Consider the following 27336-nt stretch of genomic DNA (forward strand, 5'->3'; position numbering starts at 1 on the left):
GCTAGAACCTTAAATAAGTATTGTATAGAAAGTTCAAAAAGAGATAATGAAGGCATAATCTTGTGTGTGCTAAGTAGTGTGTCTCTCTATCTTTTCTTCTTCTCTTTTCTTGCTTACTTGCATTGGGAATGGATGGAGGGAGAAAAATTAAGAGGAGCTAGAAAGTTTGCATAAGGGATGGGAGGCCATTGGAGCATCCTTCCATGTAGTAAAAGAGTTGATTTTAATGGATAAAGAAATGGATTTTGGTTTAGAGTCATCATATTGGGTGACTTAGTTGCTCAAGCAGAACAAAGGTTGCCTCCTTCCCAGCGGAGGCCCCCATGGCAACCTTTAGCTTTGACATCCATGTGGCCCCAAATGGCTTGCAACCTTCTCATACGCAAATTGACAACCCACTCATCAAAGCATGCAAGGCGCTATTTTTTCCTTGGAGCATTGCTTTTCATCTTCCTTGCTATGTCACTAAGGGTGTTTTCCCACATTACTCAGGTTTATGCTTGATTAGTGAGCACTTGGAGAGTGTGAGGAGCCACCCAACTTGTTAAGTCAAGCTGAGCTAATCAAGTGTCAGTTGGATGAGTCACGAGAAAGGGGGTCTCCTTGCTCCGGCAGCAACAGACTGGGCGGGAAATTATCAACAAGGCTCTATTTACTGGAGCTGAAAAAATGGTCAATTCTGTACCGAAGGTAGAATATTGCTTCTCGAGTCTCGACTCCATAACGGACTAGTTTTGATGCGGAGATACTGCTAGTGCCCCAGGCTGCAGGTGCCTGCTAGTTTAATGCTTCAAGGTTGGCAATGGCGTGCCTTGCCAGAATTTCTTCATCGACCGCAGGTGTCTTTTTATGCCACGTTCGCACGTCTTGCCAGAATTTCTTCTTCGATTGCAGGTGCCTTTTAGTGTAACGTCTTGAGGTTTCGAAGTGGCGGCAATTGCGTGGTTTGCCAGAATTGCTTCATCGACAGAAGACAGCAACTCGCCAATTTCTCAAGGCCGCCTGTGTATCTTCATCTGGACAGCCGCAGGTGTCTTTTGTGTAATGTTTTGAGGCTTCGAAGTGGCGGCAATGGGGTGTCTTGTCAGAATTTCTTCATCGATAGAAGACAGCATCTTGCCAATTTTCCAAGGTCAAGTCAGGACCTGGCGGTGCTGAGTCTTCTGTTTTGAAAGAAGAAGCACTTCCTCTCGTGCAATTAGGGCCTGTGTATCTTTATCTCGACATCATGGTCCGAGCAGGAGTCCCAACACCTAACAAAAGAAAAGAGAAGGACGCTGGTGCTGCCTCTACCGCTGAGGATAAGGCCGAAGAGCTTGAGAGTAGACGACTCCGTGATCTTGCCTTCTCTCACGACTTGCTTTCTCGTACCAAAGAACAGGCCAACAATCCCTTACGTCCTTCAAAGTGTAAGTTGGTTTACGAAATGGTATACAAGACTTTAAGTTTTTCCATTGCTTGTGACAAATTGATTGAATTTGATGGTGTGCTGTGGGCTTGCAGTTTGAATGGTTAAAGCGTGCCACTAATTGAACTTCTGTAGATCTCTGCAGTCTAAACAATTTTCTCTCTCACATCACCTCATGCCCCTTTGTAATGAGGAGCAACAGGAGAATACATCCAAAGCGTAGCTCAGGGCTGTATTGCTTTGTCTTAATGGCTGTGATGCTTTTATACCATCTATGTAAGTGTAGGGCTGAGGTTTCAAAACTCTTAAAAAAGGCGACCACAGCAACTTTTTAGCACTGGTATATCTGGAGCATCTTTGCTCTGCCCAGCTGGAATTGCGGAAGGCCTCAGTTGCCAATTGCTTACTGTCAGAATGATTTTACACTGCTGAGAATCTGTTGGTAGAAAGTAGAAACTGCAGCTCTTTTGGTGATTAGTGTCATTATATTTCCCAAGCATAGGTGGGTGCTCAACAGTTTTGACTAGCAAAATACGTGCTTTAGAAGAGTACCTTAGTAAGACAAATATAAAATGAAAATGGAAATTGCAAAGACTTTGGGGTGATAGTTCTGAAATAGAGCAAGGAGGGAATGGCTAGCATATCATGTACGACCTTCTATTGATGAGTGTAAGTATGCAACCGGATAATGTATTCATATGTTGCAAAAGCTGTTGAGCATACAACTTACATAATCTGAAACCAGTTACATTTAGAGTTATCCAGGCTAAACTTGGGTGCTGGCATGCTTGTAGTGAACTTCATTACAGTGCCTAGAAAAGTTTAGTACAAAATCCATGCCGAAGTTTCTTTCAAATTAATTTGCTCCAAAGTATATAGTTTGATGTATTTAAAATTTGAATATGAATGTATGCAGGACTTGAGAATGAACATATCCTTGCATGGCATAGTCATGCTGGATTATGGATGTTTTAAAAACTTTTCAAGCATGATCCACAAAAAATGCATGGTGTTTGTTGACATCGTGTGATAAGCTGATAAAGCAACAGTTGTGTCAGCATCAGAAGATGTTTGGTGTCAGTGGATATAGCTGGATGGAGCTGGTGGACAGGTTGTAGTTGTGTCAAGGCAGCCTGCTGTAAATGTTGCTCCCTTGGAGCACTTTTGCACCTCATCGTGAACCTATCTTAGCCCATTCTTCTCCTGTCTTAGCATGTGGGATGCTGCCTTGCACTTCACCATGCAGACAGAAACCACATCCTTTTTGTGGGGGCTATTTTCTCTCTTCCTACATGTTTGTTTATTGGCTGTGTTCACTTGAGTATGCTTGTGATTGAGGTGTTCACCCACTTGAGTATGTCCGTTGTCGTGATGCTATGCGGACACAGTGTGAAAAAGCATGGAATGCATCATCATTTGACTTCTTATTAATTAAGAGAGTCAATGTGATCTAAGTCATTAGTATTAGTGTGAGTTGCATGGATTATCTAAAAATACTAGATTTTTGGATAATTTTAGCCTATTTTTGATATTATTTATTATAAAAAATCCGAAAAAGTTAGAAAAGCTTCTAGATTAGGATGGCATGCAAAAAAAAAGCTAGTTGCTTTTTTAGCCAGTTATGGGTTTTCCATAAAAAAGACAGATTGACGAAATTGCGCGCATGTCGCGAAACCGTAGTTTGAACTGAAAGAAGAAGGAGTGATTTAGGAGATCTGTGACCAGGTGTCTTGGGGTTGCAGTCCTCCTTGCTCTATTGGATCATCATTAGTAAGCTAGAGGCATCAATGCCTCTAGCCTAAGGGGAGGACTAATGATTTGGGTTTTTTACAAACCGGATTTCTATCACAAAATTTGGTAAAAATCCCTATCAAGAGCCTTACCATATCATTTTGGGTTTACTCTTCAAGCACTAGGTATGTTACATTGCTTCTCGATTATGATAACTCTAGCAAATGGAGGGAACAAGTTCTTAGGAGGGATGTCAATATAAAGGGTAAAAGAGATGGTTATCTTAGTGAATATAAAAATGGATTACATCTAGGAGTTGAGTGAGTGCATAGATTTTTCAAAGGACTAGCCTCCAACTACATGTGGGTTCCGCTTGCATCACTAAGATTTGGAATCTATCATCATTATTAGAGGATACCTCACCCTAGTACACAAGTCAATATCCACATCATGGTGTCATTTGGATCTTACACAAAAGCTTACAAGTATGGGTCCCTTCTGTCACACATATATATGTATAAGGAACTAAAGTCAAAGCAGCTTTTGGAAGCCGTTTTTTATAATCTCAATAACTCCCAAGGGAAAGCGAATTTCAAGAAAATTCTCGCGTTACCCGATCGGTTTTGACCTGGTCTACAAAGTTGCAGAATAAACTTTTTTTAGATTCTTTACCGATTTAAAGTTACGAAGACGCAGACTGCTGGCGACATGCAATTTTCTTCTCTCTTTTACCACATCAACTTTCCATTCTATCCTTATTGTATATATATTATAATAATGTGCTTTGGACACCCACCTCTTGTAATCTAGCTCCCTTTCTCTATTTTGTCTACCACCACTCTTGGCTTTTTGCATGATGACCAAGGTGGAGACTTGTCCCATTCACTATTTTCCATATTTTCAAAGATGCCATACATCATCTAGGATTATATTAATCAAGAAGATTAGGTTAATCTAATCTCTCATGGAGGTTATATAAGGAGTCTATGGACATGTAAAGAGGATAATAACAAGCACATGAGAGCACTCTAGAATACTCTCATGCTAGTCCATTTCTTTGAGGTAAGCTATGAGTGAGTTCTTTTATTATGTAGCATAATGGTAAGCTTCCTTTACCTCTTTTTCTATTGTCTCCCTCTCTTCTCATCTTCTCATTCTATAAATATATAATGGCAAGCTTCCTCTACCTTTTCTCCTCTTGTCTCTCTCTTTTTTTATCTTTTCATTCCATGAATACAGAATAGCAAGTACATGAGAGTACTCTAGAATACCCTCATATTAGTCCATCTCTTTGAGGTAAGCTATGAGTGAGTTCTTTTATTATGTAGCATAATGGCAAGCTTGCTCTATCTCTTTTCCTCTAGTCTCTCTCTCTTCTCATTTTTTTTTTCTCTCTCTCTCATATTCTAGTATGGTGTCTAGTACATATATTCTCTCTCGTGAAGTTGTGTCTTGGTTCTTTTCATTCTCTTTGAGAAAAAGGATATCCTAGCCCATCCTCCCTTTGGTTAGGTGGTGTCTCTCTTTAGTTTTTCTTAGTGAGGATTGTAGGCTGGGTGGGTAAGAGACAACCCATTCATCTCTTCAACGCTCATTTTTGGTGCCTCCACAGAGGACTTCTCAAGCTACGCTCTACAATTTCTATGAAGGAAAAAACATCTAAGGAGTTATTATCTTCTTCAACGAGTATTTGTCAAGGAATCACTAAGGAGGAATCTTCATCAAACCCTATTCAAGGGATTCATTGCTCAAGAGTACCACTATGGTCTTCAAAAGAAGCTCAAGAGAAGAAGAATCTTTTTCGGCAAACGGCGCGTATGCGGGTAAAACAAGTTAAAAACTGGAGTTTAAACTAAAAGAATGAGTGATCTAAGAGATCCCTGACTAGGTGTCCTGGTGTCTTGGGGTTTTACGCTCCTTTCGGAGCCAACGGAGCCATTAGATTTAGATTTCGAGTAGCAGAGGAGCTGTAATTTTGATGCACGTTTTGTTCTATGAAGAAGCTCCAGGAGATCTAATGTCTGGAGATTGCTTATGAGTAGTGCAAAGATTCCAGGTTCTTTCATTACATATTGATTTAGTTCATTGTGCTTTGTCTTTGTCGTATTTACCTCTTGTCTATTCTTTTTCTTCTCTTCCATCTCCTATCTCTATTTCCTTCTACTTTTGACTCTCGATGGATTCAACCTTTCGACAAAAACCCCTTCGACACCGTGATTGAGGGAGTGACTAATAATCTTACATTTGATATGAGAGCCAAAGTTTACAATCGGCATATTTAATAAAAAATTCAAGCTAATTTTCATTTCTGCTATTTTATAGAGAGTCTTCTGGACTGATTGCTGCATCTTGTATGCTTTCACCCACCTAACTTCATGATTGCACTCTACTATCTTCTTAGAGATTGGATGAGACAGGTGGTGTTCAATTGGAACTGTTGCATCTTAGTGATCTACTAGTGACCATGTAGTAGCATTTGCATACTGTGGAAATGTTAAAAAAGTAGAGTCATAATGACCCCACAATGGGAGAAGAGGTCTCTACAGTCTAGATACAGGTTGACTTTCCCATTAGCTTTGAAGAAGTAGGTGAAATACCCTAGGATACAACCTGCACATGCATGATTATACAAGCCATACTTTGTGTAGATGAAACACAAGGGGATGCATATCCTCGCAGCCTAGAGACAAACATGCCGAATACCCAGCCTAGGAATAATGCACTTTCATATCACAAGGTCCTATGTCTCACACCAACAACCCTCACCATTCTAGTATACAATAGTGACAACCTAATGGCCTAGAGTCCAAGTGTGGTGATTACACTAGATATTGCACCAATGAGTCCCTAAGTCCTCGTTAACCACCCTAGTCTAAGGGTGCATTCATACATAGTCATAAAGTGACCTAAGGTTGTGGTAATGCTATGGGAGGCCATCCTAGATATTATATCCTCCCATCCTAGATATCCAAGCATGTAATGATAGGGAAACATTTCTTAATCAATATCATTGAGCAATGCTGTTTATGTGCTAGTGAAAGCCCACACAAACACACAGAGTTGATACATCTTGGTGCTTGCAAATCTCCAAAAGGAAGAGTCCCAAGCATGTTTGTAGGAAAGTCATAAACCCACATAGTGTAACAACCCCATGTTCCAAATTAAGTAAAGCATTTGCAGATGTACTGCTCGTCGGTCTCCACCTCCTACATCTAACATAGCTTGTCCTCTTGTGTCTCTCTAGAATCTCTCTCTAACTTAATTTAGAGCTAGTATCTATGTGAATTTGTGTGATTTAAGAGTCTTAGCGATGCAAGCGCACATTTGTGTGTGCATGTGTGTTGTTGTTGTTGTTGTTGGTCCTTTTTTGGGGGGGGCGTATGATATGAGACTATGGTTCCTTACAAATTTTTTCAAGGTCACAACACCACTAGCATAGTTTAAATTAAGAATATTAGCTTGAACATGTTGTGCATGACTCTCTATTGTAAGTACAAATAGAGCCACAGAGTCATGTAGAGTTAGGAATCCTCATCCTCGAGTTAGACGGTGCCCACAATATTATTGGAGGATCCAAGCTATAATCTCTTACCATAGTTGGATATTCTTGAGGGATTTCATTTCATTAGATTCTATCATATAGAAGAGTTGATATCTCTCCAATGTAACTCTAGGATGAATTGCCTTCCATCACATTGGCTTTTTGGTGAATTTTTATTTTACCTTTATTTATTGATGATGATACATAATACGGATCAATTGTACTTATCATTTTCAATCTCATTGGTCACTTAGGTCTCTAGTAGATTGTAATATGACTTTGTTATCTGTGTGTGTGTGTGTGTGTTTGTGTGTGTGTGTCTCTCTCAACCCCCTTCTAAGCCATGTCCACCCTTGTGCAAATATAGATTCATTTATATGTTGTTATATTATGGATGTGGTGGTCTGGCCCCTACTTTTGGTAGTCACTATACCTATTTCTATGCCTATTGTATATCCGCATCTCTAGTCCCATATTTCTATGCTTAGAACCTCCACTTCTCGTTGAATTAAAAAGTTTGACCTTTGAAAATCAACCATGGGAGTAATAAGAACTCAAAAGGTTCCAAGTATAGATATTCCTGAATTTCACCTGGTTTTGGCCAAAACAATTGTCTATTTTCTTTTGGTATTTTTGCGTTTTGCTATGATACAATGAATCATGTTGTGATTAAGTCTCAAAATAGGTTTGTTTTATTTATGTTATTTGTCTTGTTTGTTGGCTTTGGGGCAAATACTTGAAACTTGAAACACATGTTGAGAATTAACCACGATCAAGACAAAAGAAGGTGATGACATTCGATTAAATGCATATACATAATTTGTCATTTAACATGGTGCCTTTAAATATGCTTTTATACAAGTGATGTGGCTCAATGTATTATGACCTAAATAGAGATATGATGGGCAAGAAGGCTAATATATCTTTTGCTTAGTTAATGGAGTTATGCCCTAGGATGAGAGGACAATGGAAAAATTTAGTGAATTTGAAATCCATGGAAAGAAAGAGAGGAACAATGAGAGTTTTGAGGGTAGAGGAGTTACATGATATTTTCCCTATTTTTGGTGCTTGGTATAAGAATCAAAACATAGGTGAAGCAAATAATGATGGAGGAGCACACGTTAGTGTGATTACTGTGGCTTGCGTAGAGCAATTTGGACTTTGAATTTTTGAAGGATCAAAGTTTTGAATCGGGCTTACTAATCATGCTAAAGTGAGTTGCCTAGGCATAATTCAACATTTCGAGGTAGATCATGGCTTAGAAAGGCACGTGCAATAGAAGATTGGAATAAAAGGAATCACAATGATTTATAATCATAGAGGAGTAGCAAAAAATTTATATAATATGGCCTCGAGAAAAGAATTGGTGAATGACGATGATAGTGGAGAAGAGGAGGAGGAAAGTGATAGTTCTAAGGAAGATGATAGTGAGAATGAGAGTTCTGGAAGTGATTCTAATCATCAAGAGGTGTCATCTATTGTAGTAGAGTTTGTAAATCTTGAGATGGGGAGGGACAAGAGACTCCATAATTTCTTGATGGTAGATGTGATTGTTTGAGAGATGAAGAGAGCATTGAGGAGGAATTTTTGAGTTTTTTAGAATATCATGAGGGGGAGGGCTTAGAAATTGAAAGATTTAATGATGAAGTTGAGAATTCATATTTGTTACCGAAAGAAATTGATGTGGTTGAGTGTGATAGTGAGCTTCTAGGTGTAGGGGCTAATCGAGAGAGTATTGAGGTTATGGATTTTGACTCTTATTAGCTCCCTAAGGGCTTTCCCTCAATCATCCCCACCTCTCTTATGGATGGGATCCAACTAACCTCATGCTCACTTTTACTCGACAAATCTCATTGCTTTCATTGATTGAGAGTGCTAGCATGTGCCTTGCATTTCTAAGGTTTAATAGACCCTTGTCTCCCAACACCCCCCTCAAGGATTGGTTGTGTTGAGTCAATTACAATGCATAGTAGTCCCCTCCTTAAATTTGGCCTATTTGCTGTAGAACTGACTCATGGCTTACTGGTTTCCATAGTATTTGGTAAGTAGATATAACATTAGAATTTTGATACATACAAGGACTCAAATAAAGAGTATCTAAGTTTGATTAGAGTTGTAGACTTGACATCTTGCTCCATGGTATTTGCTTGATTGCTTCAATATTGCAATTCGAACAATTAGGCTTGTTTTCATTGTAGCAAGCCATGAAACACAATTTGAACAATTAGGCAATTGTATTGCAATGCTCTAAACACAGAAAGCATGGAACCCATTGTATGACAAAGCACAGACTGATAAACTTAGAACACAGTTAGGGTTAGGGTTAGGGTAACTCAGAGACAAGGAACATAATAAATAATAAAGTGAATGAATAATGAATATACAATGCTCATGTAGCAAACACACTATGCAATGATTATTGAACCTCGAACTCTTGTATCTTTGGGATCAAGGCAGAGGTTATGAGTTGTAGAGTGTGTTGTACTCCAAACGGATTTTGAATCGTAGCAAAGGTAGTCTCCAAGTGTTGAACACTAGCAAACGTAGCTAAAAAAGGCTAGATCTGATGCACACGGTAGTGCAGGGGAGAGAGAGAGACTAAAAACATAGGTATCTGAGAACAATAACATCTGACCCAGAAATTGGAGACATTGTGCGCATTTGCTTCAAAATTTGGGGCTTTTCTTATACAAGTAAAATTTTGCTCAGCTAAGCCAATTTCACTGTAATTGGTGCACATTTGGACCCCGAAATTAGAGGGTTTTGCAGAATTTGTGAAATTTCTGGAACATTTGTCTGTATTTGACACTCGGGATGATGAATTAATGCAATTGGGGCAGATTTATTGCAAAAAATTTGGGGCTTTTTGCATCGGTGATGCATTTTGAGCCGATTTGTGCTTTGACAGTGAAATTACAGCAGATTTACTATTGAGTGGGAGAAATTTGGACTTGGGATGTATTAAATGTTGTAAAAGGACAGCTTCTCTTGGTACATGTATTGTTGAATGCTCATTATGTAGTGAAATAGTGGTACATACAGCATTTGGGTGTTACGGTGATGCATTATTGAAGTGGGAGCTATCATTTATGCATGTGTATCAGATTCGATTCATGTACATGCTGTAATCAGCTCTTGGGACTGAAATTGCAGCAAAATATGCGCTTCTTGGACACCTTTGGAGGTACAAGTATGTGTGCTTGCTGTTATATTCAGCAACCTTGCCATTGGTGGAAAGCATTCAACATTTTATTGCAGTCTTTTATTGCTGAAGATGGCTGGTAGTGCACTTACATCTGACACAAAGAATCTTTTTGAGATTCGTAAATTTGATGGCAATGACTATGATCTTTGGAAAGATTGTATGTAGTTTATACTTTTTCTGAAGGATTGTGATGATGCTTTGGCAGAACATAAGCTTGTTGCTTTACCAGATGCGGATTGGGCTAAAATGGATAAGAAAGCCATTGCTTACATTAAAATGGTTGTCACAAATGATATCTTGGTTGATATCAAGGGACTTACCACTACTTATTTAGTTTAGGAGAAACTCAAGGCTACGTATGAGAATACAACTCCTGTTGATGAAGTCCATCTCATGTGAAAGTTAGTCAACTTGAAGCTTGATGAGTCTAAGCCCGTCTCAAAGCATTTAAATGCTTTCACTGGTATTTTGAGTCAATTACAGGATGTAGGCTTGCTGGCTTTTGATCCTAAGCTGAGGGCTATTTTCTTGCTCATGACTTTGCTAGATTCATGGGAAGCATTGGTTGTGTCATTGAGCAACAACCCCAACTTGACATCTGATGGTGTGCATGGTTCTATTCTCAATGAGGAGATTAGATGCAAGGCAAGTGGGGAAAACAATGGATCAGCCTACAATATAAGAGGACGAATTGAAAAGAGGTCAAATGTTGCAAATAAGCTAAAAAATCGCAGCAAAAGCAAGGAAAAACAACAAGATGTCACTTGTTATCAGTGTCGACGCAAAGGGCAAAAAAGCCCGATTGCAGGTACCATAAAAGGGAGCAAGAATGCAAGAAGCAGACTCATGCAAAAGGCAAAAAGAATGAGAAGAATGGCAGCTCTACCCCTAAAGAAATAGAAAAGGCAAATGTGGTATCTAATGTTGTTATTTAGGGAATAGAAGAAGATAAAGATGTTGATTTGTTGGTTGCATCTTCAGATCCATATGCTATGCTAGTGGAAGACATGTATATCACTAAAAGGGATGTGATAGATGCCTTGTTGTCTGCTCATGATGGTTTGTCACGATCGTGGATTGTTGACAGTGGTGCTTCTTTTCATGTAACTCCATCTTTGGAGTGTTTTTTTTCTTATGCAGAAGGTAACCTTGGGAAAGTTTATCAAGGGAATAACCATGCATGTGATATTGAAGGAATGGGCACCATACACTTGTTGCTTGAAAATGGTTAGGAATTGATTCTTCATGATGCTAGGTATGTATCTGGCATTAAGAAGAACTTGCTTTCTGTTGGGCAGCTAGACAACAGGGGTTACTTCACTATCTTTGGTGGTGGAATGTGGAAGATATAGAAAGGATCTATGCCAGCCATTAGAGGCGGTAAAAAGGGAATTCTAAATTATCTTCACTGCAAGGCACTTCCTGGAAAGTTTGTTGTAGTTGCAGAAGTGTAGTCACACTTGGAGTTATAGCACAAGCATCTTGGACACGAGCCAAAAGGGTTTATAGGCACTCTCTTCACTTCGAAGAGTTGATGTGAAAAACTCAAAGCTTGACTTTTGTGATGATTGTGTTTTGGGAAAACATGTAAAGAGTTTAGACTCTCATGGAGCCTCGAGGAAGGCATGTATTTTGGATTTAGTCCATTTTGATGTATATACCATACCAATAAAAAACTCATAATGGTTTTCATTATTTTGTGTTTTTTTATTGACGACCATTCTAAAAAGCTATGGGTTTACTTGCTTAAGGAGAAAAGCGAGGCATTGGATGCTCAAAGGTTTTATGCATTTGTTAGTACTCAAAAGGGTTTAAAATTAAAATACATAAGAATAAACAATGGGGGAGAGTATGTATCCAAAGAATTCACTAAGTTTTGTGATGTCAATGGGATCAAACAAGAGCTTACAACTCTTGATAATCCGTCATCTAATGGTGTGGCTAAGCGAATGAATTGCACTTTATGTGAGAAGATTCGGCGCATGCTGTTTACAACTAATCTCTTGCAATCGTTTTAGGGAGAGGCACTTAAAACCACAGTGCATATTTGCAACCAATCTCCACATCGTGCACTTGAAAGTGGCATCCTTGAAGATAAAATCACAGTGCATATTTGCAACCGATCTCCACATCGTGCATTTGAAAGTGACATCCTTGAAGAGGTTGGTCTGGTAAACTTGCTTCATATGATCACTTAAGGATCTTTGGTTGTGAATGCTATGTCCATGTACCTGTTGATAGCAAAATCAAACTTGACATGAAATCCCACAAAGGCAATTTCATGGGTTATGGAGATGAAGGTGAAATGGGTTATAGAGTTTGGGTTCTAAGCATGAAAAAGGTGCTATGTAGTCGAGATGTGGTATTTAATGAGTCAAAGTTGCTGAAAAATGCCACATCTAGTGATTTGGACAAAAAGAAAGTAAAATTTCAGCATGATCAGCCACTTGGATTGCCATCAGCCCATGAAAATTCAGCTCCATTTGATGCTGGTTTTGATAATCAGCATATTATCATTGAGCGAGATGACAATGGGCAGCAAAGGGATGCTGAAAACCAGCTTGGGCAACAAAATTAGCATGTTGAAAATGAATTACAGTAGCAAAAACATGTATTACAGCAACCTGAAAATGCAGTCCAACAACCAAATAATGAGGTCATTGACATTCCTTTGGATGTGAATCCATTGCCTAATAACATAGATCATTGGGTGAGAAGGTCCACACGTGTCAGGAGACCTATACAAATGTTTGATCCCTCTTTGGACTGCATTTTACTCACAGATGAGGGTGAGCCTCTCACATATAAAGAGGCATTATCATGTGAGTTAAAGAAAAAGTGGGAGCTAGCTATGCAGGAAGAAATGAAGTTATTGTGTTAAAATGATACTTGGGTTTTGGTTCCATTGCCCAAAGATAGGAAAGCCATTCCTAACAAATGGTCTATAAAATCAAGTGTATGGATGGCAAACCCAAATACAAAGCCAGGCTTGTGGCTAAGAGCTATACATAGAAAGAGGGGATTGACTTTTAGGAAGTTTTTTCACTTGTTGTTAAAATGACCACTCTTCGGGTATTCTCTGCTATCGTAGCATCTATGAATTTTGAACTTGATGAGATGGATGTTAGAACTACATTCTTGCATGGTGATTTAGAAGAAGAGCTGTACACGAAACAGCCCGAAAGCTTTGTTATACTAGGAAAGGAGCACTTGGTGTGTAGGCTTAAGAGAAGCCTGTATGGTTTAAAGCAGGCTCCTTGACAGTCGTATAAAAAGTTTGATGCCTTCATGCTCTCATATGGGTTTAAAAGAAGCAATGTAGATCACTACTTATATATAAAGAAGGCTGATGATGGAAGCCTTATAATACTTGTGCTTTATGTGGATGATATGCTTATTGCTGGAAAGCATAAAAGCCAGGTTAATGCATTGAAAAGACAACTGCATTCAGCCTTTTCCATGAAGGACTTGGGTGCAGATTAATACATTTTGGGCATGCATGTGACAAGAGATAGAGAGCAACAACTCTTATTTCTCTTGCAAGAAAAGTACATCAACAAAGTACTTAATCGTTTCTCTATGGCAGATGCTAAGCCACTTCGTGTTCCTTTACTACCATACCTTAAGCTTAGCAAAGCAGATTGCCCAAAAGATGATAAGGCAGTCAGCTCTATGAAGGGTGTTCCTTATGCTTCAGCTTGTGGGTCACTCATGTATGCTATGGTTGCCACTAGACGTGACATTGCTCATGCAGTGGGAGTTGTGAGCAGGTTTATGTCAAATCTTGGCAAAGCACATTGGGAAGCAGTGGAGTGAACCTTCCAGTACCTTAAGGGCACACAAAGAAAATGTATTTGCTATGGAAAGGGTACGTTATATCTGTAGGGATATTGTGATGCAAACATGGCTGGTGACTTGGATACTCACAAGTTTGCAGGTGGGTACATATTTACTTTGATTGGTGGGGCCATTTCTTGGTGCTCTAGATTGCAAAAGATAGTAGCACTTTCTACCATTGAGACTGAACATATTTTAGCTTCATTGAAGCTTCCAAAGAAGCTGTTTGGCTTGGTCATTTGGTCAAGGATTTTGGGCTACATATTTACTTTGATTGGTGGGGCCATTTCTTGGTGCTCTAGATTGCAAAAGATAGTAGCACTTTCTACCATTGAGACTGAATATATTTTAGCTTCATTGAAGCTTCCAAAGAAGCTGTTTGGCTTGGTCATTTGGTCAAGGATTTTGGGCTGCCCACCAAAACACTTGGTAGTTGGATGTGATAGCCAAAGTGCTGTATGCTTGGCTAAGAATGCCATGTTTCATGCACGTACTAAACATATTGATGTGCGGTATCACTTTATTAAACAGGTTTTGGATGATGGTCTAGTCACACTGACTAGATCAAAACATAGGATAACCCTGCAGATGTTCTCACTAAAAGTCTTGCTAAGGCTCAACATGAGCATTGCATTCGGCTAGTGACCCTTGGTTAAAGGTTCGCTTAGGACCTTTAAGTGGGAGGTTGTTGGGTGTAAAGGCCCTTTCGCTACTCCCCGTGTATATATTTACTTGCACATGTGAACACACCCTGGCGGGTGTAAGTGTACCGTACCCTAAGTATAAATACATTCTTTTATTCTTCATGTGTACCACATTGGTACACACCCATCTCTTGACTCTCCACTCTCCACTCTCCACTCTCTCTGCATTGCACGGCTGAATACACCTCAATTGACATGCACACTACCTGAGTTCTTCCTCTTGCTCCCTTTAAGGTTTGTAGGGAGAAACACGGACTGTATAGCAAACATTGAGAGAAGAAGAATTCAAAAAAAGAAGAGTGAAGAATGATGAACATTGAATCATGTTGATACAATGGAGCAAAGCTCGAAGATGATTGCATTGTCTTGGCTGATTGGGCGGCAATATTTTTAGGGAATTTGCATAGTGAAGGGAGCAAAATACAGTCCTCTAGGTAGTTGGGTATCAAGGTAAATGTTGAATGGTGAAGGACGGTTGTCAAGGGAGTGGAATGCAGTCCTTTGATGCTGTCAAAGAGGAGAAAGAAGATCAGCAGCAACCATTGCACTCTGAAGTCTAAAGGATAGCAGGGTGGCTGAAACATAGCAATAGAGGACCCAACAGCAGCAAAATACAGCATACTCGGTGTGCAGATTGACTGTCGTTGATGATGCAGATGCCGGAAAGGTGTCGAGGCTGCAAAACAAAAATCTTGGCTGATGAAGAATGATGTTGTGTGCAGCAAACCTGTAAACGCTAGTTAGCCTAAAGGTGTAGACCAGTGGGTGGCTGCCAGCAGCATCTGACCTATAAATGCAGCCTACAACAAGTAGAACAGGCCGCTAGGCAGCAGGCACCTATGAAGGATCATCCATGAACTGAGATGTCCTTTGAGTAGGGGTGTAAACATCAGTGGAGAGGCTGAGGAATAGAGTGGAGATGGATAGGATAGAGTGATCTGATGGAAGGAGTCAACGAATGAATGTCAGTGAATGTGTAGAATAAAGGGATTCAGTGCCCTATTTATAGGTACAGGCAGTCTCGAGTGGTGCCCTAGATTGTGGGCCCCCAGCCCTTTTTTTTGCTGTAAGAGTGAAACGAGAATGAATTAATGAATGAGTTTCTCAATAGCAACTTCTTGGCCTTTGAGTTCCTTCTCTCAAGTAAAAGGAAGAGGCACAATGCTCGAGGGTAAATGATGCCATATTCCTTAATGTGTCGTTAGTAGTGTCATACTCCTTGGGTAAGCTTACTATGAGCATAGCCATATCATCCCTTTTTGGAATTGGTGCATTTGTGCCATCTAATTGGACTGTGATGCTCCTAATTTTGTTTATATGCTCTTCTATTGAGTCCTTAAATTCAAAATTTAGGCCATAGGTGTCAGAAGTGATGCAACAATGGAAGCATAAACAACATGTTGAAATAAATTGCTGAAACACAAGACAAGAGAAAGAAAGAAAGAATGAACACAAATACAGATGAGAACTCAGATGTATGCTTGGGAAACGGAATCCATATCGAACACGAGACAGCAACATACAACAGTGAGTCATTGGTTGTGTGGGCACCTTGGCACCGGCTCCTCTCTCCCCTGAAGAATCCACAAGTGATGATTGAAGTACACAGAGGAGGACGAGCCCAGCAATATATAGGCATAAAATGGGGGGAGCAATAAATGCAGTCAGCCAGCATTTAATGCTGGTCGGCGAGCATTAAATGCTCCCCAGCCCTAAAAAGGGCACCAGAAAATGCCAGAAAAATACTACATGAAATGCCACAGCTTCTGCAACACAAACTCACACCTGAGCTGACTAATTTGCTAACACCCTCTCTTAGATCAGGGGTGATCTGATACAATACAATAGTACAATGATGGGGAATCATGAACTATACAACATAGAACCACTAGAAGAGCCATGGATATCCAAGCAGTGAGTGGCCAGCCCACCACCAAGATGCCTCGGAGAGTATCTAACGTCAATGTCGATCATAACAGCACCACCTGAAAACAGAGAAGAATCATAACAGCTCTTTGTGTGATGTCACCTATGTCACTCAGGACATACAAGACCAATGTGCCAAACATGTCTCTGAACATGTGACCATGGAATCTCCGCCTTCGGCCAAAACTGCCAAAGTGTCCCCTCATGTGAGCTCGAGACGAAAGCCTCCCGCTCTTTGCCAAGTAACCAGCCCATCATGAACTTGGATGTCGATCCCAGCTCGAGGATTTGTCCTTGCCAAACTTCGGTCGATGCATCAGGGATGTTCCTCTCTGGATCCTATGCATCTATATAGACATATAGATGAGGCACGGTTGCCCCATCTCACCACCCCCTCACACTTCCTCTCTGGCACTGGAGAGTTGTGAGGGATGTCCTCATCACCACCACCAGAAAGCAATGGAGGAAGGGGCCACCAAGCCCTTCCCACGATCCCAAGAGGATCCCTTCTGTGCCTTGAACTTTGCCTTGGTCGGAGGATCGGAATCGGAATTTGAGGTAGAGGATGACTTATCAGAGAAGTCCACATTCCATTTCGTTTTCTGCTCCTGTCTCGTCCGGGAAGTCGCTAACTCTTTGCAATCCTTCCTTAAATGACCCTTTTTGCTATCGTGGTAACATTGGGCCTTCGACTTCATCTTCGAACCCCTCTCCGAAGCTGCAAGAGCCTCACCCAAACCTCCATAATGTGACGGAAGCCTCCCCTGTAGTTGCAAAGTAGTCTCATGCTCAAGTAGCATAGAGGACGTGAAGAAAACTGACAGGAGTCGTAGATGTTTGCGCCTGTAGAGCATTCGCCACTCCATCAAGCTCTCGAGGAAGCTTGTAGAGTACTGTACCAACAAGATGTGCCTCTGATAGGGCAGATTGTAGAGTGCGAAGCTGGTCCTGGAGTTGGGTAACATGAAGTAGGAAGGATTGAATCGTATCTTTGGATTCAAACTTCAGTTGCTGGAGTTGGCCATAGAGAGTAACGGCCCTCATGGTGGAAGGAGCCTCGTACATCAATTGTAACTTCGACCATACGTCTGAAGCTGTTGTACAGGAGGTGACCGCCAATAGGACTTCTTTGGAAATACACCGAAGTAATGCCGAATAAGCACGGGCATCATCCGAATCCCATGTAAGCATTGCCTCCTCATGGTTATCTTCATCAAAATCAAATGGAACAGGAGAAGGTTGTTGAGGACGTGCCATAGCTCCACCAACTATGTATCATAACTGCTTTTGGATAAACCAAGCCTTTATCACCGCACTCCACGTGTAATAATCAGGTCCATGGAGCTTGTCATCAGTGGTTGTGCATGGGGGAGCCATCTGGAGAAGATTTAGAAAATAAGTAGAGAAAAGGGATTGGGAGAGGGGACATAGCCAAACCACGAGCACAGATTGCAAAAAGCAAGAGTTCACGTGCAGTATAACCCAAAATCTGATCAAAATAAGACAAAAGCTGCTGTAAAAAGTCATGAAATCAGTCAACAACTGTCAAAAACAGCAAAAATGGCCTGATGATGTAAGTGCCCAGCTAGGAGGAGATGCAAAAACACCAAAACGCAGGCTGAAATGAATGCGCAGGCTGTACGGATGCTGATGTCAGCAAAAAACGCCTGATTGGAGTAGCAGCTGCCTGATCAACAAGAGGGAAAACAGTCCTGAAATCAGCAAGAAAACACAGCTGAAACACAAATCCTAAAATCTGATACCATGTCAGACGCGATGCAGCAATGAAAGCATAAACAACATGCTGAAATAAATTGCTGAAACACAAGACCAGAGAAAGAATGAATGAATGAACACAAATATAGATGAGAACTCAGATGTATGCTCGGGAAACGGAATCCATATCGAACAGAGACAACAACATACAATAGTGAGTCACAAGTTGTGTGGGCACCGTGGCACCGGCTCCTCTCTCCCCTGAAGAATCCACAAGTGATGACGGAAGTACACAAAGAGGAGGAGGAGCCCAGCAATATATAGGCATAAAATGGGGGGAGCAATAAATGCAGTTGGCCAGCATTAAATGCCAGCCCTAAAAAGGGCACCAAAAAATGCCAGAAAAATATTACAAGAAATGCTACAACCTCTGCAGCACAGACTCACACCTGAGCTGACTAATCTGCTAACAACAGGACTCAATCTTTAAGTGAAGCTCGTGGTTCTTTGCCTTTAGTTCTCTCAAAAATCCTAATTACTTAAAGTTTTGGGCTACAGTGTTTGTGCTGGCTGCAACCATCCTAAATGGAGGGCTTAGCTTAATCCTTTTTGTTTGCTGCTCTTCAGGCCTTCAAATTTAACCAGGACCTTCCCTGATACACAGGGCTTAGTATTGGTTGTGCTGCATGTATGACCAGGATTTTTGCACACTGCTGCCTTTTTGGAAAATTTAGTCATTGCTCTTTGTGCAGGGTTCAATGTTGTGACTTAGGGGAAAGTTTCAATGTTGAACTTTCACTGATAAGACCTAGTGTCTCTAGAGTTCAAAGAAAGCTTTTTCTTATACCAGAGCTTACGTTCCAAAACTCACATACATTATACAGAAAGTACTCTGTTATCTGCCCTACTATTAAAAAAAAATCTTGTCCTATAAACTAGTTATAAAAGCTACGCAGCACGCTAGCTAGAAGACCATAAAAATGAATAGACACATGATAACAAGAGAACAAGATTTAACTTTGTCATCTGATATTGTTTGTAAGCATATTTCTTTTCTGATGATGCAAATGCAAAAAAAAGGAGAAAAATGATTCTAGAAGGCATCACTTGTAATCATATTCCCTTTTTCCAATAAAAAGGTCATTTGATTCATACCTCATCAATTTTGTAAGGTAAGGTGAATATTTATGAAGAACTGACCTAGTGACATAGCTGGCAATGGCTATGGTGATTAAAGTTGTCTAGATGACATGCAGAGTTTGATATGACGTTGAGGATTAACCAGGATCAAGATGAAAGAGAGCCATAACGAGACTTGATCAAATGCACACACAAAGACTGTGATACTATGTTGAGGATAAATCAAGATCAAGATGAAAGAGAGCTGTAACTAGATCTGATATGTGACTGCTTACATCAATTACTGAGTGATATCACATGTTCTAAGGCTCTAAGGTTTAATCTGCCCTTGTTTCTCAACAACACACAACTCATGTTTGTGCCATAGAAGATGCAAGCCAAAAAGCCCAAATATATTTACAGCCTGATAGAACATAAAGAGTTGGATACATTATGCTCTTATCTTTAAAATGAAAGAGGATTGTTGCTTGTGTTCATAATGTCTAATTAACTTGCTTGACAAGTTCAATATTATTGCAGCCATTTTAAATTGTGATGGAAGAGATATAGTAAAGAAAGGACATAGGAAGAGCAAGTATTTGTTCTCCTTTCCTGGGCTCATGGCTCCTGTTGCTGGTGGGAAAATTGGAGAACTCACCAACTTGGACTCAAAAAATCCAGTCTTGTATGTTGAGTTTCCGCAGGTATGCTTTGCACCTCTGGAAAAGCGCATTGATAGCGAACCTTGAGGGGGGGGGGGGGGGGGCGGTGGGTGACGCATTTTGCTCCAGGATTTTTGCTCTTGTCAACTAAAAAAAAGTGTGGTGATTGCAGGGCCGTCTCAAGCTGTTTGGCACAATTGTTTATCCCAAAAATAAATATATGACCTTACATTTTGTACGAGGATCTGGGAGTATCATCTGTGAGGATTGCTTTGAGTCTCTAGTAAGTGTGCTGAATTCAGCACATACTTTGATTAACCTGTTTGAAAAGTGAAGTTTAGAACAGCCTGAACATTTATTGCTTTGCATTTAGGCCATATGCATTAATGATCCCATGTATGGTAAGGATCTGGTTTATCTCATATTAGTTCCTTTAAACATCAGTTTGTGACATGGACATGCATGCTCAAATGCTGACACATCCACATACACTCACTCCCATTGACATTAGTGTGTTTTTGTGTAAGTGTATATAGCCATATATCCACTGTTTACTTGATCATGGGTTCAATTAAGGATTTCAGCTCTCTCTCAAGACATTAGCATTCTTGTCCTGCATTCCCCTACAAGTTGGATTTCCAAATATAGGTTTTGGCACAATTCATAACAACTTACTTTTCTGTACTCACGTATGCTCACTTATCTCAGGTAGTATTCTCAGTTGCTTGGTGGATAGGTACCAAGGAAGAGAACCCTGAAGAAGCTCGGCTTCCGTTTCCCAAGAATCTTGAACAGGTAATGCAGTTTTTTGAAGTAATGATTACTTCTAGATTGTTTTCCATTACCATTTGGTGGGATCACCCATTTAAGAAACCCCTTGGCAGGATAAGCATTCTGAGTTTGATTTCACAGCTGGTGCTGGCCAACCAAAAAACTCAAATGCAGGTGGAGAGCAAAAAGACAAGTCTGACCCTGTCTCTCTGTCCAAGTTGAAGGCGAAAATTGAGGCCTCTCAATGTAATGTTGAAGAGCCTGAAGCTCAAGCTTCAAGTCAACCAGTGCGCCAATCTGCTCGCACTTCTGGAAGAAAACTCAAGTAGGCATTTTCTTTAAACACGGCTCCTTTCTTTGTGGTTTTAGCCCACCTGGACACTTTTAACAAGCACTTGAGTTTCTTATATGGAGACCTTAGCGCTACTCTCTTTCTTACGGTTTGGCTTAGACACACCACGTGCTTTGGTCTGTAGCCTCTGTCAGTAGCGCCCTCAGTTGTGCATCTTGCACTCGTTCTTTGTTTGTTCTTCTGCTGCACACTCTGACACAGTGTTAGAGCCATGGCATCAGATCCGAAGGTGGCCTTTTTCCATCAGTTTAGGCAGGGAGACTTCTGGCTACTATCAACTAGATGACTTTCTACTGCTCGTGTTGGTGCTAGACAGCTGCATTTTCAACAAATGAGCAGCAGCAAAGTTTGTGTTTTATTGGGCAGCCACCTGTAATAGTTGGCAATTGCGTTTTGTGTGGACCACTGGACAGCCACCTAGGAATGGCCAGATTTGGTAGATGGTATCCAGATTATAAGATGATTCACCTTGCCAGTGGCTGTTCCACTTATGGTTGCCAAAAGCCATATTGCAGCCTTCAAGCAATAGATGGGCACAAAGGGGGAGTTTATCTCCAGAGGAGCTGTGTTTACAGGGCAGCATGCATGTTATACCTGCTTTTTCATGCTGCCTAGCAAGAGAGGCCTGCATTTTGGCATTGGGAGAAGTTGTGGACCCGTGGTAGACTTTCCACAGCAGCTGGCTGGTTGAGTGGCATTTTGCTGCTGCTTGGTGTAAAATATCTAGATACCATGTATTTGTCAACCTTTTTTTATCACAACATTCAATATATGGAACATCAAAAAGAGATTTTCTCCTCTTTCATGTTGCTGACTAATGCATTGTGCAATTGCTCATCTCGATTCTTAATTAACTTTATGAAAAGAGTTAAATTGATAACAAAGTTGCCCAAAGTTTGCTGTTTACACTTCCATATTGACACAATGAATCACATCCAATCTGTGTTACCTTCAAAATTGTTTGTGAGTCATTCATAAGAGAAAACTTGTTTAAAATGAATTGAAGTCGCAATAGGATAGACCACCATTGAAGTGCATTCCCTTTTAAGAAAGTACCTGCTTTGTGTGCTTTTGAATGCTCAATAAAGCTATCCCCAAAATAAGGTGCATCAAATAGTTGAAGGAAAGTCAAAGCCTTTAGCGTGTAAAAGTGTTTGTGAGCCATCGAGAATAGAAAACCTATTTAAAATGCACCCAAGTTGCTAGTGTATTGCTTTGCATCAAGAGGATAGACCACCTTTGAAGTGCATTCCCCTTCAAGTTGCTTTGCGCACTCTTGAATGCTTAGTAAAGTTACCCCCAAAATACGTTGCATCAGATTATTGAAGGAAAGTCACAGCCTTCAGCCTATCCTGCACATCATTAAATGTCTCAAATTTCATTGCTGTCTCAACGTCTATGTAATTCTTTATCCTTCCCAGGTGCCAAATTATCATACATTGGTGGTTACAAATATGGTGGCCTAGGTGATGCCATTGTTGTGTTTGCATTAATCATTTTCTTTGCTGGGCCTCCAAATTAACAAAAAATTCTAGTTTGCATAACTGGCTGCATGCCAGTGTTACCATAAATGCCACTATGCATTTCAAGTTGCAATGTCCCATGAGAATTCCTGTGAACACCTTGTATAGGTGGCTGAAGACCAGCTATATTTTGCATGCTAATGTTGGCGGGTATAGTGGCATTCATAGCGTGAAACATTGGACCACCTCCAAAATAATCTTGATGTATAGATGGTTCAGGAATTGTTTGATGTCAATAAGAATATCTGTAAGCTCTTTCATTCTTTCTCTCTTTTGCCTATGGAAGCACTAGAAGTAAGATAAAGCAAAAATATTAGATTTTGAGATTTGGTGTGCAAGCAAAACGGTGTATATTCAACAAATAGGTTGTTTAGGGCTTTGTTGTTGTGTTTTTGGCTATTTGAGGCCATTTCGGGTCCAATTTTAGCTCTGCAAGGTTGCAGAAAACAGTTTTAGCGTACACAATAATTTCAGATGTGTCGGCTATTTCTAGGTGCACAGGTTATAGATTTCGAATCTGTGAGTTCTGAGGTGTTTATCAAGAAGCAAACACAAGGTTTATTTGCAAACATGTTGTAGATTGTATGTCTTGTTGAGCAGTCAGTGAAAAATGTTGCTTGGTATATTGATGTGTACATTTTGTGAAAGGTTGCAGAAGACTTGCTTGCTGTTTAGTACTTAGTTTTGTCATAATGATTGAGAATAGTGGAAATCCTATTTTTGAGAAGCCAAACAAGAATAACTATCTATCATGGAAGTTTTGTGCGATAAAATTTCTTATTGAAAAATACCTCCACGAGTTTGTTTTGGATGAAGAAAAGGAACCAGAGCTAAGTAATCTTGCGATTGTAGAAGAATTAAAGGTGCGGAAAGAATGGAATGCAAAAGACAAGAAGGTAATTTATTGACTATTTGCAATCATTGATAACACTATGTTGGGGCATATTAGAAATGCAAAAACTTCATATGCAACTTTGACAATCTTCGAGAATATGTTTTCAGTATATACAAAGGCACGGAAGATTCAACTCAAGCAACAATTGAATATCTTGAAGAAAGGGAAGATGTGTGTAAATAAGTATGTTTTGAAGGTGAGAAGCATTGTAGATGCCCTAGTAGATCTCATGGGATAAAGAGACAATTTATATGTAGGTATATCCCATAACAAAATGGGATTGCGGAAAGAAAAAATAGACATATTGCAGAGGTTGCATAGGTATTGATGGCTGAGAGAAATATGCATAAGTATTTTTGGTTTGAGGCTGTTCATACTACTATCTATATTATGTACATGTCTCCTATACCCGTAATTCATGGTATGACCCTTGAAGAATGTTTTACAGACAAGAAACTTGATATATCACACTTGAACATGTTTAGTTGTATTGCATATGTGCATGTGCTTGATGAGTTAAGAATGAAATTGGACCCTAAGGTTGAAAAATGTATTTTCATTGGATACTTTATTGAGCAAAAATGATATCGTTGTTATAACCCTGCTAGTGGTGAGTTTCGGGTAAGTAGGGATGTTATTTTTGATGAGATGAGCAGTTGGTATGCATCTAGTGGAGATACGTTGAATGATGTTGATGACCATGATAGCCATATACAAATAGAAAAGCAAGAGAGAGAGAGAGAGAGAGAGAGAGAGAGAGAGAGAGAGAGAGAGAGAGAGAGAGAGAGAGAGAGAGAGCGAGAGAACTTCTTCACCTGATGGCTTAGTGTCATCAACTATCTTGTAATCAAGTAATCTTGTATTTTTCGTAATTAATACAATTACCTTTTACGAAAAAAAAAAGAAAAGCAAGAATTGCAGATTCTTAGTGGACTAGAGATATCATATGGTAGTAGATCTATAGTCAGTCCTTGGTTTGAGAAACTAAGGGATAGCTCCACATTTTAAGATGCATCTACTAATATTGCAGGTAATGACAAAGGGAAGAAGAAAGTGTGAGATAGTAATAATGCATCTACTAGTCATGTAGTTTTTGATGGAGTGGATGATAAGCTTGGTATTCCTTCACTCAGGATACTGGTGTATAGAGAGCACATGGTAATGTAAAGACTCCATTGAGTGATCCAGTGGTACTACGTAGGTCTAGTAGGGTGAGATATCCTATTAGAAGATTTGGTTTTGAGGGTTATGCAGCTCACCGTTATGCTTATATGGTAATTGCTTTCAGGAAGCTATTGATCATGTTTATTGGGATGCAGCAATGGATGAGGAGATGGTTGCATTAGACACTAATAGGACGCTGGATCTAGTATCATTGCCTAACTGCAAGAAAGCTATTAGTTGTAAGTGGATCTATAAAATAAAGCATAATGCAGATGATTCTATTAGTAAGTATAAGGCGAGGCTAGTTGTAAAAGGCTATGAGCAGACATATGGCATAGATTATGAGTAGACATTCAGTCTAGTTGCTAGGATGGCAACTGTTAGATGTGTGATTGCTTTAGCAACGGTCAAAGGTTGGAGTTTATAGCAAATGAATGTGAAGAATGTCTTTTTGCATAGTGATTTGTAAGAAGAGGTGTATACGGAGTAGCCATTAGGCTATGAGGATGTAGAGCATCCCACATGTGTGTGCAGGTTAAAGAAAGCACTCTATGGGCTGAAACAACCAGTTAGAGCATGGTTTGACAAGATCAGAGAGTATCTTGCCAACATCAGAGCTAGGTACACTCAAAGATAACTAAGCCTTCCTTTGAATTAAAGAGAAGTAAGATCACAAAAATGGAAGATGTCACATCCACTGTCATCAAAATAGTCTTCTTAAGAGCTACCTTCTTCTATGTCGACACACATCTTTATGGAGGCTCAGAGAGATGGGCAACAATCTTCCGAAACACTTTGAACACCCTTCCAAGTGCACCCATCGACAAGATCTATGCACTTTATATTGATGAATATGTTGAAGTCATCAAAAAGAGAGAAGAGAGACATCGACAAGAGAAATGCCAATCTCCACTTGGTATGTCGTACACTACTACTACTTTAGCAATACCATCTAGATGATCCCATCTATACCTTGGAGGAAGGTGTATAGTAGCTTGGTACAACACTAACAAGGATCGGGAACTCTTAACCTAGGGAAAACACATCAACATGGAATATGAATCATACCGCAATCCCATATAATCGGTGAAGGTAAATAAATTATATTTTCTATTGAAAAGAAAAAGCTTTGGTTGACGTGTATGCTATGGGTACAAGTTTATGATAACCTCAACCTATTAGAGTATATGAATATTAATAGAGGTGGCTCAAGGGAAGAAAGATTAATTGACACCTTTGGTTCAATTGCAAGTTCAGGAGATGTTTCTTTTGGTGCATCACTTTGTACAAACATTCCACCAAATCCCACCTACATCTTACACTCAAAGTCCACACACATCTCACATTGAAATCCCACCTATCTCACTCTCTCATTTTGTTGCACATACATCTTTGCATCCACCTCTAGGACAATTCACCACTTTGGTGTGAACACAATTCCTAGACACTCATCCTTTATGACTCTGAGCTATGTGCAATCGGGTGGTGGGGGTGTGTTAGTATATCCCCCCAAACCAAGCACCTTTGGGGTTCGATTTACAAGGGTTGCATACCCACACATACAAATCCCTTAGTGTTGTCTAGAGGGTCCACAGTTTGTTCAAATGTCATTATCTTGTGGACAATTGGTTTATTATTAATACCTTAGTCTATACTTGGGCAAGGGCCAAGTGTTACATTGTCTTCTCCTAGGGCACCACATTGGGCTCTATTCCCTCCTATATATGACGTGAAAGTTCACACTACATTGCTATATTTTCTAAGAATGCTTTTATTGGATGAGGCTCATTTTAATGGATCTAACTATATTAATTGGTCCAATTTGTTGAGGCATATGTTAGATTCTTAGAGCTTGTGGGACCTTGTTAAGGGGTTAGAAATCTAGGGAGACCCCTATTGGGCTCCCCTCGAGACTGTTTGAGCTTGGAAAGCAAGAAATGCTTCAGCTGTAGTTGAGCGATGCAAGGACTTTTACTTGAATTTTACTTTCAATCACAACACTTTGATTGAGCATTTGAACATTGGGGAACACTTGACCGATTGCTATGTGATAAAGATAGGATTCATTGTTTCAATCTTGACCATGAGCTTCGAAAGCTCAATATATTGGATTGGGATGGCCTTAAGGTCAAGTGACTTGATTATCGGAGGTGGTTTGCCAAGTTTTCCACTACCGGACCTCCTAAGTCTACTAATGACTAGGTTACTTTGTTCCTTAACAAATTGCCATACAAAAACTTCAGTTTTATGAAACAAGTGATCTCATAGCCTACTATGCCTACATTCTATGAGTCTTTACATGTGCATGGGGGAGTTTTCACCCACTTTACATGCATGAAAAGGCTGAAGGGCGTTTTGCCTTCCTTTTCCTATAAAAAGGACACATTGAGAGCCTCTCAATACATTGTTTTGAGCTCTATTTGACCAGGACACTTCTTATAACAAAAGGGAAACTGTTACTACTGTTCTAAAGCCATTTCTGCAGGTTTGCAGCTGATTATTCACCTTATTTTACACTTAAGTTGGTACTTAAACAGCTTATGCTATGTGCAACACTTGTCTCTTGTAATTTTCAGCATATAGTCAAGTCTCTATACTGCTGAAACAGTGTTTTTACAGCTTTCAATTGTGTACATTTTGTGCACAAGTCTCTCCCTAATTTGTGGTGCATTTGTCTTCATCTTAATCAGCTGTAATCTCAGTCTAATATCAATTTAATCTCTATGCTAACTTGCTGTAATTCAACCTTTTAATCTTTGTGCTATCTTGCTTTAATTCAATC

The 27336-nt window shown here is 39.9% G+C and overlaps 1 protein-coding gene across 3 annotated transcripts in view; it reads left to right on the plus strand.

Annotated features, from left to right (window-relative positions):
- The first annotated feature begins 546 nt into the window (after nucleotides 1-546).
- RHL1 (root hair initiation protein root hairless 1 (RHL1)) overlaps nucleotides 547-27336 on the plus strand; it is a 69101-nt gene continuing 42311 nt past the window's right edge. Inside the window, exons 1-6 of one of the 3 annotated variants that reach the window (XM_087663217.1) lie at nucleotides 1276-1409; nucleotides 19325-19523; nucleotides 19728-19891; nucleotides 20022-20132; nucleotides 20558-20644; nucleotides 20734-20945. In XM_087663217.1, the coding sequence (XP_087519343.1) occupies nucleotides 19808-19891; nucleotides 20022-20132; nucleotides 20558-20644; nucleotides 20734-20945 (494 nt within the window). In that variant the 5' untranslated portion in view covers nucleotides 1276-1409; nucleotides 19325-19523; nucleotides 19728-19807. Of the gene's footprint in view, nucleotides 1410-19324; nucleotides 19524-19727; nucleotides 19892-20021; nucleotides 20133-20557; nucleotides 20645-20733; nucleotides 20946-27336 lie in introns of all 3 variants that reach the window. The other 2 variants (XR_015687901.1, XM_087663216.1) reach the window with 2 other exon arrangements.

The sequence above is a fragment of the Lygodium microphyllum genome, chromosome 22 (genome assembly GCF_053477565.2).
Source record: "Lygodium microphyllum isolate KBCC chromosome 22, Lygodium_microphyllum_v1.1.10, whole genome shotgun sequence".
NCBI lineage: Eukaryota > Viridiplantae > Streptophyta > Polypodiopsida > Schizaeales > Lygodiaceae > Lygodium > Lygodium microphyllum.